Raw genomic sequence first — 24,037 nt, forward strand, 5'->3', positions numbered from 1 at the left:
TTTAAGCTGAATCCCCAACAGATTTAAAAAATATATACATTAAAAACAAACATTTTTTGATGATCTAACTCATACTGATTTTTGCAGGTCCTCATTTCCTTCAGCAATAACTACAAAATTACAAATAGAGGGTACAGGGAAAAACGCTCATTTTTACATGCACATATTACAGAAAAAAACGGGACGCAAAACATAAAATTTGGCATAATCTTGCACTTCAGTGTTTAATATTGAAATTTCGCTTTCTGGGTCAAAACTATTCGAGTTTCCTCACTCATGTTGTTATAAATCGAATTTCGAATTCTCTATCCAACGATGCCAAAACAAATTCTGTGGCTCAAATGGGGCTTGAGAAACTTCGAAAAAAGCAGCGTCATGTTTGAATTGATTTTGCAACTCAAAAAACACGCAAATCTAAAACTTCTTGAAATCACGACTCTTTTGAGAAAACTGCCAACATTTCCTTATCGATGGTTCACTTTCTATAAAGACGTTTAGTTCTCTTTGGAATGATGTAAAAATGAGCGTTCTTGCTCATTTTGCTTCCGAGAAATGAGCAAAAACGGGAAAGAAAACATGAAATTTTGGCATAATCTTGCACTTTTGCTTCTGCAAAGTTGCCTGTTCGTTTTCGGGCATTTTTCTTTTTTCAGTAGAAAACACTTGCATTTTTGTATGAATTGTTGCTTGTTTCCTGTTTTTTCTTTCTCTAAACTGAAGCTATTTTTTGAACGAAAAAATTATTACATTTTTTATTTGTACTGTAGGGTTTTATATTTTACGATTTACATAAATCGCACAATTTTGCGCTCACTTAAGCGATTGAGTTGGGCAACTTTTAGTTACAAAGAGCAACTTTGTCATTCCTTCTAATCTTACCGCATTTGCGGATAAGAATCAGATTCCATTGTTTACTTTAGCAATAATTGAAAGCATGAGATAAAATTTAGCGTAGAACTTGTTAATTGATTTTTTTTTAAGTTGCCAGTATTTGTTCACGAGACAGGTGGATATTTATTAAGTAGTGCGGTTCAATGCCAGTCAACTCCAACCTTTCACTTGGCTTTATCACTTTCACAAACCACATCAGTGTGACCGGAACGGCTGGTTCCTACTTGACAAAATTATAGTTGTATGAGTAGTGGTTGCGCACGTTTGCTCTAAACAAGATGCCCAAGTTGAACTGGATAAGTGATTTGTCTAGTGACGAGCTGCGAGAATTCCTGAAGTCTGTGGATACAATTCTGTTCGACATCGATGGTACTTTCTCCTTAATGAACCATGATTTACTACTTATTTAAATTAGGAGTTTTAGCGCGAGCGTCAACGATCCTGCCCGGCACCGTCGATGCAGTGGGGAAATTCAGGCAGCTGGGAAAAAAGATCTGCTTTGTCACGAACAATGCAATTGCTCCACCAGAAGTCCTCAAAGCCAAGTTGATCCCTTTCCAAGCCTCCTTAGAGGAAATCGTTACTCCCAACATAACTCTGCTGGCCTATTTGAAGAAGATCGACTTCCAGAAGACGATTTATATCATCGGAAGCCGCTTCACGAAGAAGATGCTTAGAGAGGCCGGATACTCTGTCATAGAGTATAAGGTAGAAATCGCTATATTCCATTTTTTTGCAACCAACCCATCGTCCGCTTTCGTTCCTCAGCGATTTTATATAGATCCTCTATATCATATGCAAACATGATTGTATCATCTGCACAGCCGAAATTATTTAACCTTTTTTTCCCGGGCTTTTTAAATATATCTTCTAAAGGCATATTTTAATATCAAACAAGAGGTTGTTAAATGCCTTTTTTGCTTCACCGGCAATATTGTTTTGCATCCTCCCTGTGGAAACTTGGAAAATTTTTTGTATTTTTATTCGCAAATCGGGTGCCTTTCAGTACTTTCAGCATTTCTGGTATTTAATTTTTCCAAACCCCTTTTGGAAGTCCACAAACCATGCAGAATTCAAGCAATTAATGTCCCCAAATCCCTGAATGGTGTGTCTGCTAGATTTTTTGTATACCTATTTTGCCTATTTAGGAACAAATTAGAGTAAATGGCTCATTAAGCTGTTGCTTCTGAGCAATCAACATTTTCAACCATTCCTGGGCAAAATTGGTTGAAACATCACATTTCCACTCACATCATGATCGCTAAAAAAATTCCAGAGTATTTGCATCTATCCTCCATCCAAAAGCTTACGAAGCTTTTAACATTTCTGTCCTATGGCTGCTTCAATCTCATTTCCTGATGGATTATTATGTATATAGAAGCATTTTTCTTCAGGATCTGCAAACTACAGATGTAGAAGAAACTCTAAGCAGCGCCATGCAAGTATCCCTTAGAGTATTAGATGCCTGCAAAAACGTAGGGATTGTCTATGCAGATTTGGACATAAATCTCCAAAATATGGCAGTACATGTAGCGAAAATTCTTCTAAAACATATGGATGACGTTCAGTTCCTCACTGGAACGTCTGACGATAGAATCCCTATTGGAGAGAACTTTAGCTTAATAGGTAAGCCAAGAGTCGGATGAGCTGGAAAGTGGAGAAAAATGGGCGTTTTAGGCCCCAAGTATTTCATCGATGGGCTCCAAAGATGGAGCGGCGTCCAAGCCATCCCGCTAGCCAAACCTGGTCGGGTGCTTAAGGAAGTTATAGACGCAAAATTTGGAATTTCCCAAGATAATCGGGTCCTGATGGTAGGCGATAAGTAAGTAAAACGCGTTATTGGAATTGCTTGCTCCAAACATCCACAAAATTGATAAGATAACTTGAATTTCCAGTATTTCCACTGATATCACTTTTGGTATTGAGTCGGGCTTCCAAACATTGCTGCTGCTAACAGGAGACACCAAGAAGCAGCAAGCAGTAGATTGGGCATTTGATGAAGATCTTAAGCCTGACTACGTAGCGCACAGTCTTCAAGAGGTGTATGAAAAGGTCAAAACCATTCCCACCGCACTTTAATCCGCTGTTCTTTTCACGTGCAAACTATTAACATAGGAAGTCGAATAAAAACCAGTCGAAGTCTAGATTTCTTCTTCCTCCACTTTAATGTTAGCAGGAATATCATCAGGTACTTCAGGAACCTGGATGGGATTGGGCTGTGGCATGACCAGGTGTTGATATACTGGAATCTAACAGGCCAGAAACTATTTAGAACCTGTAGGAAATAGTTCTAGAAACGTACATGTGGGAAAGTGGTGTCAAATTTAATGTCCTTCGGATGCGTAGTCCTCTCAGGCACATTGTAATGATGGCCCAGTATCGGCTCTTTGAGCCGACTGCCATAAATCTTGCTGTGGTCGATGTGGATGAGGTCCTTTTGCGCCTGCTTCTGCAGTTGCTTGATGGTGAGTCGCTTGGGGAATGAGCCCCCGCTCAAAACCTGCCGACAAACCCTCTAAAATTGCGCCAAAGGAGCCAAATGCACGATTTTCACTCGTAGAGTAGTGGAGCTGGCGATTCGCTTAATATCCGGAGGAATCGTGTAGTCAAAATCATCAGCTAGAGACTGGCCATCCGCCCCGATCTTTTTCCAGGGCTTGAAAGTGCCGATGGTTTGCAAGTACCGACCTCCTAAAGTCCACATTCTCGCACTGAAATCGGCGCTGCAACTACACCAGCAGCCTTAAAAAAACCTCCTGCAGCAGCTGGTTTTAATTACCTGATCAAAATGCGACATTCCTCAATATAAGTCAACCCTGAAACTGGCATGAAATGCCCCTTGTAGCTGTTGAGAAGGACAGGCTCCAATTGGCCAGCAATCATCCTTCTTGCCCTTCCTAAAAGGAAAAAAACGAAATTTGCCCCGAACAATGAAATGCTTTCGGCATCAGCAGAGCCATCATGAGCTTTTGAAATAGGCAGATTTCGAAATGCGCTAACCTCAGGCACCCCTAGGACCGGTTTCGAGCCTATTAGCTCTCATCAGGTGGTTCAAACTGAAATTATATTCCGAAACCTGTATGCCATTCCGCGTCGATGTTAATATATTAATTTCAGGTTGAACTCAACTGATGAGAGCTAATAAGCTCGAAACCGGTCCTGGGGGTGTCTGAGGTTAACGCAATTCGAAATTTGCACTGTTGAAACATTCATTAAAAACCTACCGATAAAGCGATCTCCCCACATGAAAGGGAACATGAGCCGGTATTTGGGCATGCAGAGGTGTTCTTTATCTTCCGGTAAAATGCAGTAGTTCTTCATTAGCCATGTCTTAATGTAGCCAGCGGTTGTTCCTGTAGTAAATGTTGAATCAGTCATCAAAGAAGACACTCTGTTTAAGCTCATCTTCAATTCCATAAAGCGATTTTCCCTTTGCCGTTAGTTGCAAAGGATTTTTGTTAATTTGTATTTAGAATGTGTTTATTTTTTAAGTTCTTCAGCCGAACTGTCCTGTTTGTTCGCTATGTTTTTAACCTCGGCAATGGATTGATTTACGCGGAAGTTGGCGCAAAAAAACGCGTAAAACGCCTGTAAGGACACCATCCTTGTCACCACAACATACCAAAGAACTTGCTCCAAATAAAATAAATAAACAGTATACATTCACTTACGCCACGTGCAATTAATAGCAATAGTTTTAGGCAACATTGCTGATAAGCAAGTGATTTATAAGATAAATAACAATCAACACCCATAAACGTTACTTTAATTGTCACCATTACATCACTTTTAAAGTAACAATTTTAAAACTAATAATGGAAATCTTATAACAGTTTGCAATAAAGCCCCATAGAAAAATCTGTTGTTTCTTTGGCGCTCTCTGTATGCCTTACCCTTTTTGATCACTGGTTGGGCCGACACCCTGTACATTGCATACTTTATCCAGTGTCTATTTTGAACTGCAAAACTTAAAAAAAAACAATTATTTTTGTCCAAAAAAATTTAACAGATGGTCATTTCCCACAAAATTGTCTGGTGGAACTATCGGGAGTTTGTTCGAAGAAAAATACTGTTCGAAGTTTTAATGACGGAGAAATAGAGAATTGTATTCCTTTGTCAACAAAAAGTAGCTTCACGAAATCAATTTCCAAAAATCCCGACGGAAATTTAATAAAATGAGGCATTTGCTCTTACATACTTGCAGTGGTTGTGGCCATCTCCATCTTGTGGTTTAACAGGTTTTTCAAGCTTCCCTTAGCATTTTTTAATACAACATTTTTAGTGATAGAAATTATAGCATTTTGTTTATCCGAGTGAATGACCGAAAGCAAAACATTTGCGCCATTATCGGTAAAACCGCACACTTTAATGGTGCCAAACCAACAAGTTGGAAAACAGATGTTAAAAATGCACTCCTATAAGAAAAATGTGCGAATCGCAAAAATCCCCCAATCGTAGATTAAGAGATTGCGTTTTCTAAAATATATATGATAGGCGCCTTTTAATATACAGGGTGTCCCATATCTAAGGGAATATTGAGCAGATTTCATAATAGTTAGAACTAGCGCATTTGAGACAAGGTTGCCTTATCAAACTATTACTCGTTTATGAAATTCAGGATGTGCAAACAAGCATTTTCTGTAATAAAATTTGCCATAGACCTTCATAAAGCAGCTTATACAGTTTCCTATGTGCTTAATTCGAAATTATTATTAATTTAAACATATTTGTTGGAGACGCCACTTTTTGCAACAGTGTGTAGAAATACCGGATTATTTATTTTGGACATGATTTTTAAAAGAGTTTTTCTCATTGGCATTAAAGACTTCACATTTCTACTCAGAAAAGCCATACTTCATGCATTTCGATATCTGTAAGCGTTTTCGAGCTATTTGCGATTAAAAATTGAACAGCGCTAAAACAATGGCATTCAAAAAATCTATTGACACCAAATCGCCACATTCAAAATCAATTTTAAATTGACTTTTGAAGAGACTAACATTTAAAATGCGTTCCTTATGTTCTCTACGTTAAAAAGTCTTCATTTGTAGGAAATATTTTTATTTTTGCACGATATACATTTCCCAAATGRACACTTTTGGACAACTTATTGGAAGTCTCTACTCTGTTMAAAAATTCARTTTTTAACTATAAAATTCCATTTCCGGGATTTATTTYCYTTAAAACTTTGTTGCAACTATGGACGAAGTAGCAAGCAAGAACTGGTAAATATGATCAGATAGCCGAAAGAATCGACYTTATTAAAATTAAACTACATTATGTTCTGCTAAGAAATKAAGKAAACWTTTTCGTRATCCTAGTTGAAAAAATCGAAMGAAACTGGCTCAGAAAAGCAGAAAACTGAAAGAAAAAAAGCTTAGTTCTTTATTTTTCGAGAAAAGCACYTCCACCACAGATCAGAACTATATAGACCTGGATAACACTGTGTKGAGTTGCGCCGTTCAGTTGTTGCCGCTCTCTGAGTTAACGAGTTATGACTCATCGGYTRATGAGTTATAAGTCATTTATTAAAACTTTACGAGACCCGAGACTGTAATTTTYACATCTAAACAATGATCATTAACAATTTTTCTGAGTAACTTTGTCCATAATTCRAAGCATCAAAMAGTTTTYWAAAAATKTTTRCAAAGRGGTTAARGAGGCGAGTKYTCYAATAAAATGTATCTTATAATTTTTGACAGAAAATAGCTAAAGATTGTCAGTATTTTAAGTAAAACTAAAAAATAATGCAATTTTGCGTAGAAAAAATTGCTTAAAATAAACTTTGTTAACACTGTAATGATCTGAAAATTTAACMAAACTCTRCAAATTTCAGAGCGATGAGGGCGGCGAATTTTCCAMATATTTTTTTCAAGATAAATTGACCCAAATTCGAAGCTGCAAAGGGWTTTCTAAAGTTCCCTGCAAACCGATGAATGAGRTTCCCTGCAAACCAACTTTTAGTTTCGTGATCGGTTTAGGAGMAAASCTTAACGGGTTTCGGGTAAAAACGGGAGAATTTTATYTTCGTTWTTGTCACGAATTCGACGTTTAGCAAAATTTTTGAAAAMTGTTTGCMMAGCTATAAATTTATCTTGTYATTTTTCGTGATGTTTTAAGTGATGCTCTACAAAATAGAGCGTTTTTGAGTAGAAAGTAAAGCAAAAAAAAAATTCAGTCCAAACTAATAAGCCACATTTTTTACACTMACWMACTTTTTTACATATCTACAGTCTTCATAGGAATTGAGGTGACGAGATTTCCAACAAATAATCTGTTATAAACATTCGCTTATTCTGTTCGTTTTCTGATAGAAAATGRTTTGAATTTTGTTCCAAATTCGCTGGAAARCGATTYCAAAACTCTTTACAAAGCGACCAAAGATTCGAAATKTATCTCACAATTGTKCGTGGAAAATACCTTAAGTTTGTCAGCATTTTTAAGGGAAACTGGRAATTGAGCATTTAGAAGAAAGAGTAACTTGGCTAAAACTGCAAAATTCCAAAATTTTKAAGAAATTTTRAAAATRWTATTAATAAATGGCCCTTAAAATAAATCTAAAACAAGTAAAAAGTTATCAATATTTTCCCAGCAACGAAACTGAGTCAYCGCRCCGTTGCGTGGGGTTGGCGCACCRAGCCATTTGCGTGGCACTGCGCCAACTCCTAAAAATTCACTGAGTTACCCAGGCCTAGAACTATAGATTAACCAACACATTTAAAAGGTCAACTCTTATTAACACCTAAAGCCTTATCAAGCCCATCGCTTGCTTAATAAATAAAAACACCAGCAACCCAAAAGGAAAACGACTATAATTATCATATTCTGTTGTGTCTTTACGCAAATAAATTCATATTGGAAATCAAACAGAAGCTGAAAAATAACACAGCTAACCGCCCCCTTTAACCAATCGACAAATCACTAATTGTAATTAATTGCGTCACCCTCAGTCACCAGCCCGCAAAGAGCTAATGAACACCTCCAGCATGGAAACTCTGGCCAACCTCTTCTTGCTTCTTCTAGTCAGTTTCCGTGAATCTTTGTGTGAATTGCTTCCAGGTAGTGAACCGATCCAAATGGCCAAACAGGTGAAGACCTACACTCAGTTTACCAGGCCGAAAAACCCCTACACCACTTGCAATATGTTTGTTTTATCTGACGGAAAATCCTGTAACGACATCTGGAGTGCTTTCCTGAAGGCCAGCAAATGCGCCAAGCACATATCCACACGCATCAATGTATCGCATATTGAAGACACTTATTCTACGGTAACAGTGTTGATCATAGAGAACGAGAACTTTGCAGAGCACTTCAAACGCTTCGTCCAATCCAAATATTTTACCAATAAAGGAAACTACAAGTTTGCCTTTTGCTCACCGGTGAGCGACGAGAAATGGATTCTGCAAATATGCGAGAAGATATGGAATAAGCGCATAGCAAACTTTGTGATGTTGTATTGGAATGTTACACTCAAATTTGCCAGCTACAATCCTTTCAACAGGCAGCTGGATATCGTTGACGCAATTCTGAAAAGGAGTCCAGAATTTCCAGACACTCTGAGCGACATGCAAGGATATCCGCTAAAAATTCTGGATATACCTCGATATGTAACATTTAGTATCGAGTACAGCTATTCCTTTGACACAAACTTTGTGTATGCGTTGAAGAAATGCTTGAATATATCACTCATCAAGGTACTAATCGCCAAAGACCAAAGCTCTATGGACACTTTATTTCTTCGCCTTTCAACAGAGGACATTGAGCTGGTGCCTTTTACTCAGTCTGTGGGGTTCCATTGGGTTCCAAATAACTACAGCCAGTCAGTGAGCCATTTGAGCATCAACACTATGAACAGCTTGATGGCTTTGGTACCAAATTCCAAACAAATTTCTCAGCTGCACTTCTTCTTCACCATGCTGTTGGTTGTAGTGATTCCGTTGCTGTTGAGCATCAGCTTCATGATGGCTTCATTAGACAAGTTTGCTTCACCCACCCGCAAAACACTAGACCTAATGGGATTTTTGGCAGTTTGTCTCAAATCCTCTCTGCCTCATTTCGTCCAAGTGAAATCTCCATTGAAGATTGTCTGGCTGCTCGGCTGCGTCCTCATTGGCATCTTCTACGACATTCTAGCGCTCAACTTTGCTCTGGTGCCCCGATACGAAAAGCCCATTGACTCCTTGAGCGACCTCAGAGCATTCAACTTGCCCATTTTCACCATCGATTTCCCTCTGCCTCCAGAATACAATGTTACCCGTTTGAGGAAGACAGCCTGGAGGGACAAAATCCAGGCAAACAAGGGCGACGCCGCTTTCATAGGCGCTCAAGAAACGTTCGATAAAATTGCCAAATGGCATGCCAACACTCGCCGCCCTTACAACTACCAAATGCTCAAAGAAGTTGTGGTGCCTGCATATGGAGCGTTTCTATACAAGGCCAAGTCTCCATACGCGCATAAGCTGGAGCAGTTGATTTTGAGAGTTACACAAATGGGAGCCACTGTTGAGGTGCCTTATCGCTACAAGCCGGATCAGTTGACACGGGAATCCAATCAGTTTCTGGTGTTTAAAGACTTTTTGGGAATTTTTGCTGTCTGGATGACTGGGATGTGCACAGCAAGCGTGGCTTTTTTGCTGGAAATTGCCTATAGGAAGTTCAAAGGCATTATTTCTTCTCTTTGCAATGATTCCTAATCCTCAGGAAACGTATTCGCATTGGAGTAAAGGGCCACTTGCACATTTTTGTTTTATTGGATTGTTAGTAAGAAAAAAAGTCCTTTGCTTCTGTCTTCTTGGACCTCACTGCTTTTGTGCATAGTGGAAGTGGTGGCTCAAAAAAATTGGTGGATGATTCAAAAACACTTGTCTAAGAGGATTGTCAGCATATTCAAACTTTTCATAATCACTTCAATGGGAAACCCTGCCTCCCGCCTCCCTCAGTCAATTGCATATCGATTTCCAGGAAATAATTTATCAGAAAAGCTGTCTGGAAGCGAACACTGACACTTTGATTTATAATATATTACCGTTCTAAAATCTTTAGCAAACACCGCAAAGTGCTCCTGCCATTTAAGGTTCTGGAACATCAACTAATGCACCTTTGGAAAAGTCCATCCATTCCCGCCTGTCGCAGTGCTCTTTCAACCAGTAGCTCTTTGAGTGATGGAGATTTTGTTCATCACTTTGCTCCTGCCACAAGTTTGGAGCCGTGAAGGTTTTAGAAGCTACGCCGATTTAAAATTAGGAAACTTGAGCACCGAACTGAAGCTTTACGTCGAGTATACCAAGCCGCTGGCGCCGTTCTACATGTGCAATGCTTTCGTCAGTCCAGAAGACACTTTCTGTGGCGATTTGATCACTGGGTACCTCAAAACGACCAGATGCACCAAGTTTGTGTCCGATTATTCCCATGGGATTAATCTGAAAGATACCTACACTTCGGTTTCGTTTCTCACCATGGGCTCGAAGGATCAATTCAACAGGAAACTGCAACAGATGGTGGAGTCGGATTATTTTTCCAACCGAGGCAAATACAGCTTTATTATCTGCGCCCCCATACGAGATCCTGATTGGGTGAGGGCGGCTTCCAGACGAATCTGGAGTTACCGCATTTTGGACTTTGCAATAGTTTACCCCAATGGGACTCTAAAGGTATCCACTTTCAATCCGTTTGATGGACGGCTCGATATAACAGATATCCAGGAAATGCACCCAGGCTTCAAGCAGTTTCCCGACAAGTTGAAGAACATGCACGGATATCCATTCAAGGTGCTTACGATAACGACTGCGATGTCCGCAGCTGGCAAATTCTCCAACTTTGAGTACAACTTTGCAAAATCGCTGGCAAAGTACTTCAACCTCACTCTGCTGCAAGTAAAAATCGACCAGAACCGCTCTTTTAACAGCTACATCTACAAGCGATTGGCTTCTGAGAACATTGAGCTGTACCCGCACACCCTCACAGCGGATGGCATCGATGTCCCGAAGAAGTACTCGAAGAAGGTGGCATTGCTGAACCCGCACATCATGGACAATTGGGCAGTGATGGTCCCCAATCCGCCCATGGTGAAAAAATGGAAGCGATTTGCACAGTCTCTCATAATAGAAGTGTTGCCTGCAAGTGTGGCAGTCACTCTATTGGCTGCGTTTTTGAACAAACACCTCACGCGCCGATCCAAGCGTCTTGACTTGCTGGGGTTTGTGGCAGTTCAGTTCAGAACCTCCCAGCCCAGCTTTATCAGCGAAAAATCCTTCATCAAGTGCTCTTGGATGCTTTGGTGCATCACCTACGGCACCATAGTGGACCTGATCAACCTGAACATCGCCCTAGTCAACCACTACAAGCACGGCATCAGCACTCTTGAGGAACTGGGGCAAAGTCCCTTAAAAGTTTACGCTCTCTGGCTCCCAATGCCCGATATCCAGAACGTGACTGTAGTAGGGAGGGTCGAATGGATGGATCGAGTCCTGGAAGGAAAAGGAGACTCCGCATTTATCGCCCCTAATTCGCAACTGGAACTACTGTCCCATTGGTTACGCAATCGTAACAAACGATTCAACTTCCGCATTCTGGATAGATGCGTTCGCACTGGATATGGAGGGTTTGTTTCAAAGGGCAAGTCTCCTTACCTGCGCCAGCTGGAGAATCTGGCGTTACTCGTCAGACAGATGGAGAGCACCAGCAAGCTGCCTTATAGGCGAAACGTTGCTATGAACCACGATAAGCATTCGAAAGTTTTAAAAACCGAAGAGTTTCGGGGGCCGCTGGTCGTATTGATGCTGGGTTTGGGTCTTAGTTTTATCACTTTTTTAATTGAATGCTTCTACTATTAATTGTCTATTATTGGAGTATATTGATTTACCGGGTGTCAATGTGAAAACTTCCCACCTTTAATATCTTTCTTGCAGTTTAAAATATGAAAAATCGGAAAAACCCGTCAATTTTCATTGTAAGAGGGACATTTTAAATAAATATGAGTATTTTTAGCCTGAGAATATTAATGTCACCCTGCGAATATTAAATGGGAAGAGTGGTCAAGTGGCACATCGTTTTAAAGGGCGTTCAATTCTCTTTCCATTAGATACTTCTTTTTACATCGACAAAAATAACTTTTTATTTGCGAATAAATGTCTACAACAAAACCTACGGGAGTTAAGGCACCCAACCAGCCCACGCACCACACGTGGCAGGATACACATCAGCAACTAGCTCAGCATTATTCCTCTATTTAAACGAACGTATCCCTGTAAAATCGCTTTATTTCTCTAAGTTTGTCTTACGTTCCAATAAAGACCTGTAATTTGTGCTTTTTTAAAAAGTTGTTTCTCCGGTTCACGAACAAAAGTCGGGACCTACTTAGGCACTATATTATAAGTTGTTCAAATGTTGTCATTTTTCGTGTAAACAATAATAAAGTCTGTTTTTGAACTCTTCCCTAACATTTCAGAAAACTTCACCGGGAATTGACCGGTATTCTGCTACAATGGACTACGATCATCAATATCAGCAGGTTGTGTTTTATAAACAATGGACTTAAGATGTTCCCAAGGAAAGAAGTCTAAGGGTGCCCAATCCGATGATCTGGGAGGCCATTCAATTGGTCCCCTACTGCCAATCGAGCTATCCGGGACTATCTTATCAATCATTGTATATACTTTCCTGACTGTGTTTCAATTCCAAATCAAATTCATTCCTGGGTTTCAGGCATTTATTGTCTCTATTTATTAATCAAAAATCAAAATATTTTGATTAATAAATAGAGACAATAAATGACTGAAACCCAGGAATGAATTTGAATTATCTTATCAATGTTAGGGAGAGTTCGAAAATATACTTTATTATTGTTTACATGAAAATAGACAACATTTTGAACAACTTCTAAGATAATGCGTAAGTAGACCTCATGGGTTTTATTGTAAAATAATCAATAAATCTGAATTTTATTGTTTAAAGTACTTTTCTTCCTATTATTCAACGATTTTATAATTAATATAATAATAATAATTTGTACCATAAGGAGTCCCAATGGCATACTTATTGTTTAAACACTAATCTGAAAAGCAAAATCTCAATGCAGGCAAGTTTAATTGCTTCTGTAACTTTGAAACGCGATTATTCGAAAACCTATGGACCAGAAGCAACAAAGTAGTAACTAATGTAAAGAGAATTAAACGCTCTTTTAAACGATGTGCCACTTGACCCTCCTTCCCATTTAAGATACTTGGGTGACATCTACCCCTACTAAGGGGTTGAAAGAAAGGGGCTAAAAATTGATTGGCAATAAAATTGACGGGTATTTCCGATTTTTCATATTTTTAGCTGCAAGAAAGATATTACGGGGGGGAATGTTTCAAATTAACACGCGGTATGTCTATTCAATGGATGGTTTGGTGCTGTCACGAATCACTGTTGTCCTAAATAAAAAATAAAAATATTTTCCATATGGTTGCAAGCAAATTACGCAGACATGCTGTATAAAAGAGTGAGGAAATCCGGCCGTTTAAAATACCCTAAATATGCGCTCAAAGAAGAAACCGCCCCCGACAAAATATTTTTCAGATTCAGCTTAGTTCTCAACTAATGAAATGATGCTTACCAATGAACAGAAACTCGTTCTGGTCATCAGTGGCCATAGAAATCACATAGTCGCCCGCTTTGTGAACGGCAGAAAACGACGTGATAAATCCGCCCGAAATGTGATGGTTCCACACTTGCACCACCCCATTTTCCAACGCCACCAGAAGCGTCCCAACCATCGGGTCGCTCTTCCTCGAGCAGAGAAACAGCATGCAATGAACGGCCAGTCTTCGCAAGTTGAAGCATTCGTCTGGTATTTGCACGGTGGACAGTCTTCCTTTGCGGCCCATAATCATCGGACCTGACAAAATATCGGATAATGCGCATATAGCCATTTTTAATAGGCGTTTCAATTGGTTAATTGCTGACCACTTAACATTCTTTCTTGGGGTGGAAGCAGCGTGGATCTTTTGGAATGTGTGCTAAACATGGAGGATTTGCGACTGCTCTTTCCTGAGAGGCTTTTTCTGATCATCGACGCGCTCCTTTGGATGAATTCCAAAATTAAAATGCTTTTGAAAATTATTGCTCAGAAATCCCTACCCCATAAAGAAGCCTGAACTGTCCCTTCTTTCTTTGCCTTTGTCCACAGTGAATTGGATTTTGATTCTTTCCGTCGGATTGGAGACGATGAATTTCTTGTACGGCTGTCCGGTTTCCAGGCGCCAGAGCAACAATTCGCCCACGTAGGAGCTACGATTTTATTGCCTAATTCGCCCAGCTGGAGGAGTTTTGCTTACCTGGTGGCCAAGGTTTCAGGCACTCGCACCGCCCCAGCACTGATATCCTCCGAATGCCTCAAATCCCAATTCTTGCTGCAAAGTTAACAAGAAAATGACCCAAAGCTGCTCAAGCAGATCGGAGATGTTCACCTATAAGCCCCTTCTGGGCCAATGGCTTCCCCAGTATCAGCAAACTCAGTTACACGCTTGTTCCATCCCATCGCCATTATGCGGCTGTTCACCCAAATCACACATTGAACTTCACACCAAGTTTCAATGTTCATGTTTCTCAGGCACGTGCCAGTGTTGAAGTTCCAGATTTTCAATGTGCCATCATGGGCGCCTAAGTAGAAATTCAGTTGGGAGCTTTTGCACCAGCTAGCATTCAACGTGAAGAGTTTCTTGCAGAGAAGTGTGCTTACCAGTTAGAAGGCGCTGATATCCCGGATCGAAAGTGGCAGCAGTGATTTCCACACTCATAATCTCACCATGCAGCATCCGGGTGTGGCCCTCTTTGATCACAAGCAACCGCCTACCATCCCAAGGGTTCCACACTATAATGTAGCTGTCCAGGCCGCAGGTCACAATCACTCTAAACAGCTTATTGAACAAAACAACCGACACCCCACTAGAATGGGTGTTGCCATCGGTGTGTTCACTGCTCTGTTTCGGACTCAGAGGAATCACCGCAATCATGCTACTGCCAATGATCCATTGCCTGGATTCGGGATTGTAGAGCGCAGTCAGTTCACTTCGCTCCCCTAATTCTGGAGGCAAATCCAAGTAGGTCTGCAAACACGACTGGAGCGAAATATCCCACACCTTGATGCACTTATCTTTGGACATGCTGTAGAGCAATTTGCCGCTATCTTGGAAAACCAGCTGCACGATTCCGGTGTGGTGGCCGTAGAAGGTGCAAGTGGGACGGTGTGGGACAAACGGGTTCCAGAGGCGAATCAAACAGTCGGGACCCCCTAGTTTCCTTGCATAGGGCCAGTTTTTCCATGGGGAGCTACGACCTACCTGTGGCTACGATGTGGGTCACTTCATCCAGATCAAAGCACCAAACTCCGGCCGCTATTTTGTAGGTGTAAACGTTTTTGCTATCAGTGACGTCCGTCATCAGGAGGGCCGCCTTGGGGCATTGGGCGCATGAAACCACGCTGTGCAAGGTGGAGTAGAAGGATACTTGGCGAACGTAGTCGGTGTGCAAGTGCGGGTATTGAACCACCCTAAAAGTCCACGAAAATCGAACTAAATAAGAACACTTTTTGCACGATGTCTTTCAAATCTAGTAGAGGTGTGTGAAGTTCAAAAATTTACGAGCCAATATTTTCAAGAAATAAAGTAAAGTGTCATTCAAAGGCGATGTCTTCGCATTGTCCCAGTAGTATCCTCTTAAGTACCGGAAATTCCCAACTAGGCCCTTGACCACTTGGCCCCAGCGGACATGAAGGAGCGGAATTCCAGGCTGGGACTTAAAGGGACCTCTGGCAAAGGTTTTAATGTACAGAATGGTGACTCCTCCTCCCATATCTCCTAGAATCAGCTTGGATTCCGTGTCTGGGTCTTCGTAGAACTTGTAGTACATGGTGCAAACTGCATAGTCCAGCGTAGTGATCATGACTCGGAGCTCAAACTTTCTAGCTGATGTGTCGTAAAAGCTGCAACAGATGCAGACTCCTTTTGAAAAAAGTTTCTCAATCACTTTTATCTATTTGGGCTTCTGCTCTTGAGATGGTCACATTATTACCGCAAGTCTCTTTCACTGGAAGATGTGCAGATGACGCTGACATCTGGGAGTACCGCCAAATCAGTGACCCAAGTGGTCTGGATTTTCAGCTCTGGACAAGTGGATTGCACTTGTCTTTCCAGAGTCATGTCCAGCGTCCAGTAGTTGATCACGCCGTCATGGCTGCAAGTCATTATGCTGCCATCGTGCCAAGTGCTGCTCCGATCAGGTTTAACTGGACAAAAAAATGAAACGGACACTGTTGAACTACTACTCTAGACCTTAAGGTGCAGACAAATTACCCGTTGGGTAAAACGTCACCCTATTAATAGGGTGGCGATGGTTACTTTTTACCATGGTGGGCCCAATCGGAATTGGAGCGGCCAGAGTTTTATACTCGGTGCTGACCTCCTGCTGTTCAAACCCCAGGATTAAGTACGATATGAATTCATCCCACGTCACCAACCCGTTACTGCAAAATCACACGCAGTCACCATCAAAAACCCATTTCTCCATTCCCAAGCTCACCAACTGGCGTTCATCCGCAGAAACTCCCTTTCGAAAATTTCATCGGGATACTCGATTTTCGCCACTCGCGCCAGCATCTCCTTCAGCTGTTCCCTGCTCATCCTCCTGCCGTCTTCTTTATTGAACAAGTCATTGATCTGGACCAGCTCAGTCTCATCCAGCAGCTCGTGCAGCTCTTTAGTTGCATCCTTTTTCTGCTTTCGAAATTCCCGCAGGGGAATACGCAAGAGCCGTTGTTTGGACGGCTGTCTCCCTAAGTGGATTTCACTCGTTTTGGACATGTTTTGAAAATGACAGTTTCATTTGCTGTCAAACTACCATTTTTTCTGGGTTGAGTGACAGGTGTCACACAACCAGTTTGTCACTGGGTTTGACGTTTGACGGCTTTTTTCGTTACTACTACTATCAAGTAGTCCCTGGCTTCAGTTTTCATTACTTACTAACGCACAGGCCTTGGTAGTTTCGATTTTTCACACGTATCCAAGTTGCCCTTGGATACGGTTCATGAAAACAAAACACTGCTATATTTCAGTAGCAAAAATGGATCCCATGTATTTGGCTCTCAGTTTATTTCGCCGACTACACTACGATAAGTGCATCGATGTGTGTACAAGCATTTTGGATAAACAACCTCTAGACCAAGCCGCCTGGTGCTTGAAAATGAGGGCGCTCACTCAACGGGTGAGTGCTCTTTTATTCGCTTGTTTGTTCAGTGGCGAAACTGCACTTCATAGGTATATGTGGATGACTTGGAAAGCGAAGAAACAACCTTCCAAGAGGATATTCTGGATAACAGTGTTGTCGCAACTGCTCCACGTCCTGGGACTTCGTTGAAAACCCCAGCAAATACTGTTCCAGTGACATCGCTAGGGTAACTTCTGGTTGTGCCTAAGCTTCGAGCGAATTTTCCAAAAATATTTGTTTATAGGGCCAGACCCAGAACCTCCACAGGAAGACCGATGTCCGGAGTGGTTCGTCCAGGGACGCAATCGGGTAGGCCTGGATCTGCTCTGGAACGTTTGCGCACCTCAAGAGGGGCCACCGGCCAATCAGCGAGGGCCATTCGGTTGGGTACTGCCGCAATGCTAACCCAAAAGGACGGTAATATTAAGCAGCCATTTTGTGAACAAAATGGCTCAATTTTATGTTTAAAGGTCCCTTTATTCAAGTTTCTCGTTTGAACTTGTCGAAATACGCCAAAAACAAGTGCCTGAACAAGCCGTTGTTTGAGTATCTGTTTTATCATGAAGGCGATGTGAGGAATGCAATGGAGTTGGCTGTTTTGGCCACACAAGCTTGTGAGTTTCAGGTAAGAAATTGAGGTTTTTTACCAAAGGGTGTGTTTGTGTAATAAATTACATTCAGCACATGCACTTAAATATAAAAAATACGTTATTGACGAAAATTACCGCAATATTTAGCATTTGATATTTTCTCCAAAAAAACCAATCGCAATAAAAAACGCAAATAAAAATTAGTTTTCAATTCTGCTCTTGAGATTTTTTGCTAAATGTACTTTTGATGTAATTTGATTTAAAAAATGAAAACCGTTTTTTTCTGCGAGAAAATTCCCGCAAAATTTAAGCAAAGCTCAGTAGAGAAAAAACAGAACACGCCGGCTTTCTGCAATTACAAATTATTTTTCAATTTTACGTTCAGTTGAGAAGAAAAAAACGCTTTTGGATTTTTTTGCTACAATGTACAGTTTTTGATACAAAAAATGTTGTTCGTTCGAAAAAATTACTGCAATTTTAGTAATATAAATATTTTTTCAATTTTATATGCAGTTTGGATGGAAAAATCTCTTTTGAATTTTCCTGCCAAAATGTACAGTTTTTGATTTAAAAAAAAAATGAAATCGATTTATTCTTTGAAAAAAGTACCGCAATATTTAGCATTTTCTTTACCACAATTGAAGCAATAAAAATAAGTTTTTAATTTTACATTCAGTTGGGAAAAAAGAAGCTCTTGGATTTTTTTCTAAAATGTACAGTTTTTGATAAAAAAATTAAAACCGTTGTATTGTTTGAAAAAATTACCACAATTTTAGTAACAGAAATTATTTTTCAATTTTATATTCAGATCGGAAGGAAACATATCTTTTGGATTTTTCTGCTAAAATGTACAGTTTTTGATTTAAAAAGAACGAAAACCGATGTATTCTTTGAAAAAAGTAAGACAATATTTAGCATTTTCTTTTCCACAATTGAAGCAATAAAAATATATTTTCAATTTTAGATTCAGTTGGGAAAAAAATAAGCTCTTTTGGATTTTTTTGCTGAAAAGTACAGTTTTTGATAAGAAAATTAAAACAATTGTATTGTTCGAAAAAATTACCGAAATTTTAGTAACAGAAATCATTTTTCAATTTTATATTCAGTTCGGAAGGAAAAATCTCTTTTGGATTTTTCTGCTAAAATGTACAGTTTTTGATAAAAAAATTAAAACCGTTGTATTGTTCGAAAAAATTACCAAAATTTTAGTAACAGAAATAATTTTTCAATTTTACATTTAGTGGGGAAGAAAGAAGCTTTTTTTGATTTTTTTGCTAAAATGTACAATTTTTGATAAGAAATGTAAAACCGTTTAATTGTTCGAAAAATCTACCGCAATTTTAGCAATAAAAATATTTTTTTAATTTTATATTCAGTTGGGGTATGGAGCAATAAAGTTCTTTTGAGTTTTTCTGTTAAAATGCAAAGTTTTTTATTAAAAAAATTAAAACGGTTGTTTCTGCGAGAAAATTGGCGCAAAATTTAGCATTTAATATTCTCCATAACGAAAAAAATAGAGCGCGCCGTTGGGTTCCTGGATCCAAAAATTATTTTTCTATTTCGCAATTAGTTTTTATTTAATTTAATTAAAGAAACTTAAAAAAAGAGAAAAAGAAACGGTTGTATTCGGTAAGAAAAGTAGCGGAATATTAAACATTTGATTTAGTTTATAGAGAAAAACCAAGTGTACAAGCAGTACCTACAAGTTTAAATGTATTAAGGGAATATTAAGTAAGATAAAGCAATGACAAACCGTTTCGAAAATAATAATTATCTTCAGTACAGGAGTCATTTTTTTATACGGGGTTGCCCAGTTTTAACTTTGGAAACTTTAGAAGCCGCTACAGGATCGAAATATATTTTTTTGGTTTGCAAAAGCCAGCAGTAATTTTGTTTTGCCAGAACCGTTGAAACTGGTGCATTGGATTATGTTTTCAATTTTCAAAAATTGCGTACTGCTTTTTCATAAAATAAGTCACTTTTGGATTCGTAATTCAATTTGCAATAGAAAAGTGTTTCAAGTTTTTGAGCAAAAAATAAATGGTAACTCGGTGTTGGACAAAAGGTTGAATTAATAGAAACAAAGTGGCACCACAATTTTTATGAATAAAAGTATTAATTTAATCAATAAATAAGGTAAACAGTTAATAGGTGACACTTATTGCAGTTCTTGTATTTCGCATCAGCGCGGAAGTAGTTCTAAGTTAGAAACATATGAAGTATAGGTTTTTGGAGGCATTGGAGTTTTTAGGGCATGCGCAACTGATGAGAGCTCACTTGGAGATGCCTGAGATTAACACGTTTTGAATTCTACAATCTTTGACGGCTCTGATAAGGTCAAAAAATCAATTTTCTCTTTAAACTCGAATGATTTTTCTATTCTCCATTGGTTTCCAAAGTTCTGCTACGGAGACACATCCTGTAAAGAAGAGATATACAGCAGTAAAACTAAACAGGAAGTTTACTAATCATTTAAATTGGCGAAAACAATTAATACCAATTATTGACTAATTTGACAGTAATTCAATAAATTACGTGCAGAAAACCACAGGTTTTCCATCGAATTGAAAATTTCCTGCTCGATTTTTGCAGGATTGGTGGTGGAAAACGCAACTAGCCAAATGCTATCTGGCTCTAAATCTCATTCGGGATGGCGAACAGCAGCTTAAAAGCGCCTTAAAACAACATGTGCACATTGAAGGCTTCATTCGACTTACCAGACTATACATTAGAATCGGTAAGCTGATTTTACTGAGTATGCAGTAAAGACGCTTAAAAGTCGAAATTGTTGTTGATCAGACCAGCCAATGAAGGCCACTGAAGTATGCAAACAGGGGCTGGAACTTTTTCCTAATGATGTATCGATCATGACCGAACTGGCTCGACTTAGTGAAGCATTGAATGAGCCCCAGGCTTCAGTAAAATATTACCGAAGCATTGTCAATGAAGATGCCATGAACACCGAAGCTATTGCCTGCATTGGAATGTATCATTTCTACAACAATCAGCCAGAACTTGCTCTACGGTATTACAGGTAGGGAGCAGGTTAGTAGCAACGTATCCAAAGCACTTAAATCTGGCAAAATCTTCAGGAGGGTGTTGATTATGGGCGCCCACTCGGCCGAGTTGTACAACAACCTGGGCTTGTGCTGCCTCTACTCGCAGCAGCTGGATCTTACGATGGCCTGTTTCCAGAGAGCACTGGATTTGGCTACTGATCCACTGCTCAAAGCTGATGTTTGGTACAATTTATCTCACGTGGCAATCGTAAGTGTACATTTTAATTCTGCCTCACAAACGACGCAAAGAACCAGCCTGTAAAGTTTGACCAGGTGCTTGTAAAGCCTTTTGTATATGTCGAAAGTTCAGCTGGGCCTTAACTAAACCTGCTCATTTAAATACTGAAATCCAACCGCATTTTTCTTATGCATTTCATTCATTTGCTGCCCGTAGTGTTCCCGGTACTCGTTGCCTCTATTGTTCTCTGTAGTCCCCAGATTGATTCGAAGCAAAGCCGATTTAAATTTTAAATGGGCTTGATGTTTTATGTAAAACTGTCTGCATCACATCCATATATATAAACCTACCCGGACTACCTACTTGCTATAAAGGCAGCGAATACCTATGTTAATGCGATTTTCAGGCTTGTCGGATACAAATTTGCTACATTTTTCCGAAGACATGTTACAGGATGTAGTTGGAATCTATTTGAGGGTTCAAGTAGACAAACCATGATCCATTTGAGACGATGCGAACCAGTTAAGAGAGAATGGGTTTTTTTGCTTCAGGCGGCCGGAGACATCGCACTGGCCATTCAATGTCTGAATTTATGTTTGTGCGCGGATTCTTCGCATGCCTCGGCCTTTAACAATTTGGCAGTTTTGCATCACAAGAGCGGCAAAACTCACCTGGCCAGAGCCTATTTCGCATCGGCAAAAGGACATGAACCTGCGCTGCCCGAGGCCCTCATCAATTTGGATATTTTACAACAGGCTTAGCGAATTAGGGGACCGACATTCTTTCAATGCTGAACGGTTTGGATTGTGCTCCAAAGTGCTGAAACGGTGACTGTCTTCTATTGAAATATAGTTTCAGTATTCAAGCAAACTTCTTTGATTTACGTTTCATCTTCTCCTCATTTTCCTTTTGTTCAAAGGTGAAAGAATTCGAATGATTCGAGTTAATTTTGTAATACTAAAAGCGAGCGATTAAATGCGAAAATCAGACATTTTTTTACTTTGCATATTTCCCTCATTTTCCTCTGGTTATTTGTTTTTTGCCATTTGCTTGCTAAGTGATAGGAGGAATTAAACACAAAATAAAACACAAGTAGAAGCCTTTTGGTATCAAAATCAAATGTTATGAGAGAAAAGATAGTAATTTAATTGTTGTGATCTAGACAGAAGAAATGTGGAGATCTAGACAGGGGAAGACAAAAGAGAAGCCAAAAAATAGGTTATTGATATCAAAGGAAGAAGCAATGCGGGGAAATGTTTTAAAAAATTATCTCGTTCTCTTTCAGAACTGGTTGATTCAAGTAACGTTAGAAGCGGAAATAGGCGTTAAAGATAAATTTGCTGATATCAATTAGAGACGTAAGAGAAGAAAATTCTGCGCGCAAAATAATTCGAAATGAAGCCAATGCGAGAGATTTTCTTGAAGAAAATGACATGAATTTCGTTTTTTACTATAACTGGCGACAGAGCTTAAAGAAAAGGAGAAAAAAGAGGAAAATTCTGAAATAATTTGAAATATAGCAAAGGGAGAAGTCACAAAGGAGTTTACAAGATATCAATTGCAGATGATCTGAATGAAATGAAATGATCTGAATTTCCTTCTTTCTCGGAACTGGCGCCTCAGCTTCCGAAAGACGAAGAAACAGGCGACAAACAGAMATTTTACTGAYATTAAWRATGAAAGYGACAAATTTTGAAGCAAAGTAATTCGRRCAAARGACAAGAGAACATAGAAAAGAGTTTCCTGATAGCGAAGTTGAGATGCARTGCSAGAGAATTTCTGAAAAAAAATGACCGGAATTTCCCTCTTATCCAGAAGTGGCGAATTAGCTTACGAAAGAGAAGGAAATAGGAGACTAACAGAAATTTTACAGWGATATTAAAYAGAGAAATAATAASAGGCAAGTTTCGGTGCAAAAAAAWTCGGATAAAAGACAAGAGAAAGAAGAAAAAAGTRAAATGCAATGCGAGAKAATTTTTKARAGGAAATCACCTGAATTTATTYATTTATTTTTYCATAATTGGCGACTTTRYTTACGGWTGAGGAGGAGGAAATAGGAGACAAACAGAGACMWAAAAGACAAGAGAWATAAGTGGAGACGAATTTYSACGCAAAATTATTYGGATGAAMAACGAGAGAACAAAATAAGGCAAGAGAATTTKTTGAACAAAGTGATCGGAATGTGGTCTTTGTCCCAGAACTGGTAACTAATCTTCGGAWGCGGAGGAAATAGGCTCCAAACTGAAATTTTACTGATATCAAACAGAGAAGTAAGAGGAAACAACRAMGCAAATTAATTCGKAYAAAAGGCAAGARAAACTAAAAAATTACTCTGCTRATATCAAAGTGAAATGCAAAGCGAGAAAATTTTTGGACGAAAATGATCTGAATTTSGTTTTTTTCCCASAACTGGYGACTTAGCTTTCGAAAGAGAAAGAAATAGGGACAAACAGAAATTTGCGAATATCAAGCAGAGAAGTAAGATGAGACAAATTTGGCCGCGAAATAATTCGGATAAAAGACAAGAGCAGCCAAACAAAGTTCGCTGATATCAAAGTAAAATGCAATAAAAGCGAGATAAGTTTTGGACGAAAACAATTTAAACTTTGTTTTTCAAAAAACAGATTTTTTATTCATGCCAACAAGAGAAATAACAAGAGACAAATATTGACGTAAAACAAATCGGACAAAAAACGAAAGAAGTCAAAAAAGTTTGCTAATATCGAAGAGATACAATGCGAGATAATTTTTTGAAAATAATTTGAAGAAACTGATCGGAATGTCGTTTTTTTCCAGATTTGGTAACTGATCTTGCGGAAGCGAAGCAAATAGACACCAAACTCAAATTTTACTGATATCAAACAGAGAAGTAAGGGAAGATAAATTTAGACCCAAAATAATTCGAGTTGAGGGCATCAGGAAACACAAGTAGGATTTTGCTGATAACAAAGTGGACGATTTTTGGCAGAAATTGCTCCGAATGTGACCTTTTACCTCCACTGGCAACTCAACCAGCGGCGCAAATTGGCGATAAGCAAAATCTTGCTGATGGAAGACGCGGAGGAGACCATGGAGTC

The 24,037-nt window shown here is 39.3% G+C and overlaps 3 protein-coding genes across 3 annotated transcripts; 2 read left to right on the top strand and 1 right to left on the bottom strand.

Annotated features, from left to right (window-relative positions):
* The first annotated feature begins 617 nt into the window (after positions 1-617).
* LOC109535220 (phosphoglycolate phosphatase 2) lies at positions 618-3,035 on the top strand. The gene is made up of 5 exons (XM_019901097.2): positions 618-1,260; positions 1,307-1,599; positions 2,286-2,517; positions 2,569-2,713; positions 2,787-3,035. The coding sequence occupies exons 1-5, from the start codon at positions 1,170-1,172 to the stop codon at positions 2,968-2,970; spliced, it is 945 nt and encodes a 314-aa protein (XP_019756656.2). The 5' UTR covers positions 618-1,169; the 3' UTR covers positions 2,971-3,035.
* LOC109535219 (WD repeat-containing protein on Y chromosome) lies at positions 2,950-16,768 on the bottom strand. The gene is made up of 16 exons (XM_019901096.2): positions 16,450-16,768; positions 16,224-16,393; positions 15,943-16,156; positions 15,596-15,853; positions 15,213-15,421; positions 14,612-15,163; positions 14,340-14,532; positions 14,208-14,282; positions 14,011-14,160; positions 13,837-13,952; positions 13,487-13,768; positions 4,116-4,244; positions 3,671-3,788; positions 3,446-3,620; positions 3,194-3,391; positions 2,950-3,140 (listed from the first exon to the last, which is right to left on the bottom strand). The coding sequence occupies exons 1-16, from the start codon at positions 16,728-16,730 to the stop codon at positions 3,033-3,035; spliced, it is 3,228 nt and encodes a 1,075-aa protein (XP_019756655.1). The 5' UTR covers positions 16,731-16,768; the 3' UTR covers positions 2,950-3,032.
* A 93-nt stretch (positions 16,769-16,861) lies between these two features.
* Positions 16,862-21,825, top strand: LOC125503240 (tetratricopeptide repeat protein 8-like). Its single transcript, XM_048663288.1, has 8 exons — positions 16,862-17,130; positions 17,184-17,320; positions 17,378-17,550; positions 17,604-17,758; positions 20,316-20,460; positions 20,523-20,757; positions 20,816-20,990; positions 21,512-21,825. Exons 1-8 carry the CDS (start codon positions 16,954-16,956, stop codon positions 21,719-21,721), a joined length of 1,407 nt encoding a protein of 468 aa, XP_048519245.1. The 5' UTR covers positions 16,862-16,953; the 3' UTR covers positions 21,722-21,825.
* The last annotated feature ends 2,212 nt before the right edge of the window (positions 21,826-24,037 follow it).

Source organism: Dendroctonus ponderosae, unplaced genomic scaffold (genome assembly GCF_020466585.1).
Source record: "Dendroctonus ponderosae isolate FM_Combo_2020 unplaced genomic scaffold, Dpon_F_20191213v2 Dpon_F_20191213_145, whole genome shotgun sequence".
NCBI classification, from domain to species: Eukaryota; Metazoa; Arthropoda; class Insecta; order Coleoptera; family Curculionidae; genus Dendroctonus; species Dendroctonus ponderosae.